Source organism: Scatophagus argus, chromosome 16 (genome assembly GCF_020382885.2).
Source record: "Scatophagus argus isolate fScaArg1 chromosome 16, fScaArg1.pri, whole genome shotgun sequence".
NCBI lineage: Eukaryota > Metazoa > Chordata > Actinopteri > Scatophagidae > Scatophagus > Scatophagus argus.
In genome coordinates, this window is record NC_058508.1 from 22,809,718 (window position 1) to 22,813,962 (window position 4,245).

Here is a 4,245-nt window from a genome sequence, read left to right on the forward strand (position 1 = left end):
CGTTTTTAATGTTTCAAACCTGAATATGAGGGGGTTATATGTGTTGAATGTTGGCAGAGTTTGGTGTAACTTCAAAGTGTTAGAGCAGAAACCTTCAGTCAAATAGACTCAGACTGCATGACTCTGCACTCTGACTGACCAGGACACCCAGGAGACAACCAGGGCCCACAGACACCTTGGAGCTACAAATAAATAAATAAATGTACTGGTTGGAAATAATGAAGGTGGTGTAGAGCAGCACTTTTATGTTACATGTGCTAAATAAAATTATTCAAACAAACTGACTACAGACTTTAACCAACTTTATTATCAGACAAACCATAGATACCACAAGAAATACCACAAGCTGAACTGAGCAAATGTTCTCTGCTCACCACAAACTAAAGCTACATCAGATAAAAAACAAGTGCAGCACCATTTAATTGAGTGTGTTTGTTTGTTGACAAGCAAACATTTAGTTGTTTTGTTGTTTTTAAGTTAGTTTCCTCCTCTAACCAGCAGGAGAGCCCGCATTTTTTTTGTTATAATTTTTGTTGTTCAGAACAAAGTCCTTCAGTCCCAAATGTTTAGCATTTAGCATTGAGTTTTAGTGTGAAAACAGTCTTCTTTCATGGTTGATCAGTCAATAAAAAACAAAAAATAACTCAAAAAGTTAGTAGTTTAGTTAGTTTTATGCAAACAGCTAGCTTAACAAAACAGTACATTAGCTCCAATTTATTCTGTTGGCTAAACGGTACTGTAGCAGTGCCATTAGCTGTGTAACGGGGGCTAAAATTAGCTACAGAGCTAGTGAGTAATATCTCAGTAGTAACAAAAATGGGCTATACAATGTAAAAATGGGATATACAAATAAAGTTGTCTTGTCTTGTCTTGTCTTGTCTTGTCTAACAGATAATTTTCTGTCTGTGATCCATAACTTTTCAGGAGTCTGACATCGTTAAAAGGCTAATGTTAGCTAATTGGCTTTTGACCTTCATTGCTAACAGGCAAACGCTGGCTCACTAATGAACTTATGTTGCTCACAGGCTGATCCAGGTTTTATTCTTAAGAAACACCACCTACCTGTGTGAGTTCAACATAAAACTTTAAAGCCTCTACACTGTTCTGGACTGTGATTGGCTGCCAATGGAGAGACCAAAGCCCTGATTTTGATTGGCCTATTTTTTTTACCTCTGTCACAGATTGTGCAGCTGTAGTTCAAGTCAAGGATCAGTGAATGAAAGCATCCTATGAACTACACTATGTTCATCTGTCTTGAGGCCCCGCCCCTCTAGTCTTCAGTGGGCGTGACCTCGCCCAAAGGTTCCTGTTGGTTGGGGTCGACATACTCCTGACTGAATGTGACAGAATCAGCTCCCAGTTTAAATCTGTGGATGGCCAGTAGACACAGGACAGCCTGCAGACACACAGATGATTCAAACTTTGAAATGTTATTGACAGTGTCTGACTTCACTAAGAAATAAATATCACCTCCAGCTGACAAAAAAGACTTTCTTACAAAAAGAAGCAGCCAAGAACCAATAGAAGAGCTGAGTTAAAGGAATATTCCATGCAAATTTTTGCAGATGAAGTCTGAGTTCTTGTTTTTATTGATTTATTAATTTATTTATATTTATATTTAATTATTTAACTAGGAAGTCCCACTGAGATTAAAATCTTATGATCCTTATTAGACTGAAATGTTACATACATTTAAACTGGACAAAATGCACTGTGTTCAGCTGTACTGTGAAAAGCAGCCAGAATTGAACAACATGGAGATATTGTCCTGAATATATTGATTTGGGGGAAGCAGACTGACTTTGATGTAAGTTTATGTTTAATGTATATTTTCTGTTGTGCATAACTTAAATCTGAGAAGAGATGAGAATCTGAAAACATCAGGCAACATCTGGGTTGAAAATCACTTCCTGTTTGTTGGAGTTAGTGGTTATTATTTTATATTATTTAATATATCTGAATCAGAATGAAGTGAGGCTACAGTTGGCACCAGATTACCAACACTGGACAACAGAAGAGAATAAAAGCATTGCCAGATTTGACTGATTTCTACTACTGCTGGTGTGGGTGATATTTTGCTGGCACACTTTGGACTCCACAGTACCATCTGAGCATCGTTTTAATGCCACAGCCTACCTGAGTATTGCTACTGAGCATGTCCACAGTGTTCTCATCTTCCAATGGCAACTTCCAGCATGACACGCCATGTCACACGGCTGTCAGCTATCACAGTTAATGACAGCTGATGTTGGCTAATGTCTGCTATCACAGCTCATGTTATCTAATGGTGTATAATAATAACTGGTTTCAGCAGGGGGCAGCAGTGTCCATCGACTCTGTGTCAGTGCACAACTTTAATCTTTGTTTCACATTTCATCATTGATCATTATGTCATTATGTCATTGTTCATCAACATATATGATGATGTCATCTTACGCATGGTGACATCACTATAACAGTAATAATAATAATATTGATACCAACAATGCAATGTCGCATGAAGTTTTTAAGTTGGCTTTTACACATCTAAGGAAGAAAACATCATCATTACCAACATCACCATAGCAACAGGAAGGCACTTTTGATGATTGACACTGATATTAGCCAGTTAAACCGAGCTGTTGAGGAAACAGGAAGCAGAGGAAGACCCATCTCTGACAGACTGAAGGAAAGAGTTGAAGTTAGGGTGTGTGTGTGTGTGTGTGTGTGTGTGTGTGTGTGTTTCAGGCAAGTGGTGGGCTGAACAGTTTGTTGTATTCTTCTTCAAATGAGACCCTCTTCAGACGCTCCAGTGACAGCAGAGTGAGACCTCCCTACACACATATCAGACACAGGATATCACACAAACATATGCACAAAAACACACACAAACACACACATATGAAGACACAGACAGACGGAAGAAAACAGCATCACGTATGTTAACACGTTACGTGTGTGTAGTTTAAAGTCACAGAAGGTTTAGAAGCTGCTGTTGAGATGTGTTCACTTATCAGAGATGCATTCAACATCATCATCATTATTACTATATAGTAGTACTAACAGTACTAACAGTATTGCAGTCTGCAGTCCTACAGTGCTAAGATCTGACTGAAGTGCTTGTTATATTGAGAGTTGTAGTGAAGATTAGAGAACAGGAAAATGATCTCAATGTTTTGAATTAAACCAAATGATTTCATGGCTGTCATGTTTGTTTATCTTAATACAATAAGGATGTTGTAAAGCGCCATGAAGAATCTGCCTTCTCACACTTCATCATTTCAAACAGAAAATCACAACTGTGACTTGTTGAGCGAGTGGAGTGATGCAGCTGAGGTACGTACCCAAGTGAAGACAGAGAAGAAGGAGAAGATGACGGCGGCTCTGGCTGCATCGGCTCCTTCGTTCAGAGGGTTGTCTTCTTCTTTGGAAACCTGCCACTGATTGGCCAGAAAACAGAACCCCACGAACCAGACCAGAGACCAGAGAGCTGCAGAGACCAGAAGTTACACAAGGTTACTAAACGTGCCAACATTAAAGTTGACAGAACAAGAGAAGGCAGCGTCTCACCTGACACTCCGATGTCAGCCATGACGGCCTTCTTCCTGTCCTTCACACCGCTGATCTGAGGAAAGTAAACGTCCAGTGCCAGGAAAGCAGTGCTGCAGAGGAAACACAGCGTTCCCATGGAAATGGCGTAATTGCAGGCATTCTGGTTGCGGTTGAAGATGCAGAACTCTTCAACCTCTTCGGGACGATTAACGTAACCCTCGTTAGCAACACAGCCAAGGATGACAATGGAAAAGAGCTGAAAAGAGAGATTAGACAGCAGGTAGCTCAGTGCTAACAGACACATTCATTCTCAGCAGGAGAAGCTCGATGCTAGCATGGAGGAGTCAGGACTGACCTGACCTGTACGACCAGTTAGGTGATGAGCTGGTCACACAGCATTCGAGTAGTTCATCATTTGACCCTACAAACAGAGCCTGAAAATAAATAAAAAGCTTCCTTTTCCAGGTTTCAAATGTGATCCTGGAGTTTTCTCTGGCATTTAACTTGAAGAATGGAAATTAATTAATGTGATCCTGAAGCAAACACGCATGCTTATCTCAGGTTCTTCTTCTTCTTCTTTATTATTAATCTGCTCTGTCAGGGATATACTACTGTTGCTCAGTTAATAAATAAAGTTTTGTTTCAGGCACTGACAGAATCATGAAGCTCTTGAATGTACTGCATATGTCTGGCTGCTGCTTCAGACTCATCACC

At 40.0% G+C, this 4,245-nt stretch overlaps 1 protein-coding gene across 2 annotated transcripts in view; it reads right to left on the reverse strand.

Moving 5' to 3' along the window:
* The window catches only part of syngr1a (synaptogyrin 1a), a 5,600-nt gene continuing 1,355 nt past the window's right edge, over positions 1 to 4,245 (reverse strand). The window contains exons 2-4 of one of the 2 annotated variants that reach the window (XM_046416245.1): positions 3,550 to 3,787; positions 3,324 to 3,469; positions 1 to 1,396 (exon numbers count right to left, since the gene is read on the reverse strand). In XM_046416245.1, the coding sequence (XP_046272201.1) occupies positions 1,271 to 1,396; positions 3,324 to 3,469; positions 3,550 to 3,787 (510 nt within the window). In that variant the 3' untranslated portion in view covers positions 1 to 1,270. Of the gene's footprint in view, positions 2,814 to 3,323; positions 3,470 to 3,549; positions 3,788 to 4,245 lie in introns of both variants that reach the window. The other variant, XM_046416244.1, reaches the window with a different exon arrangement.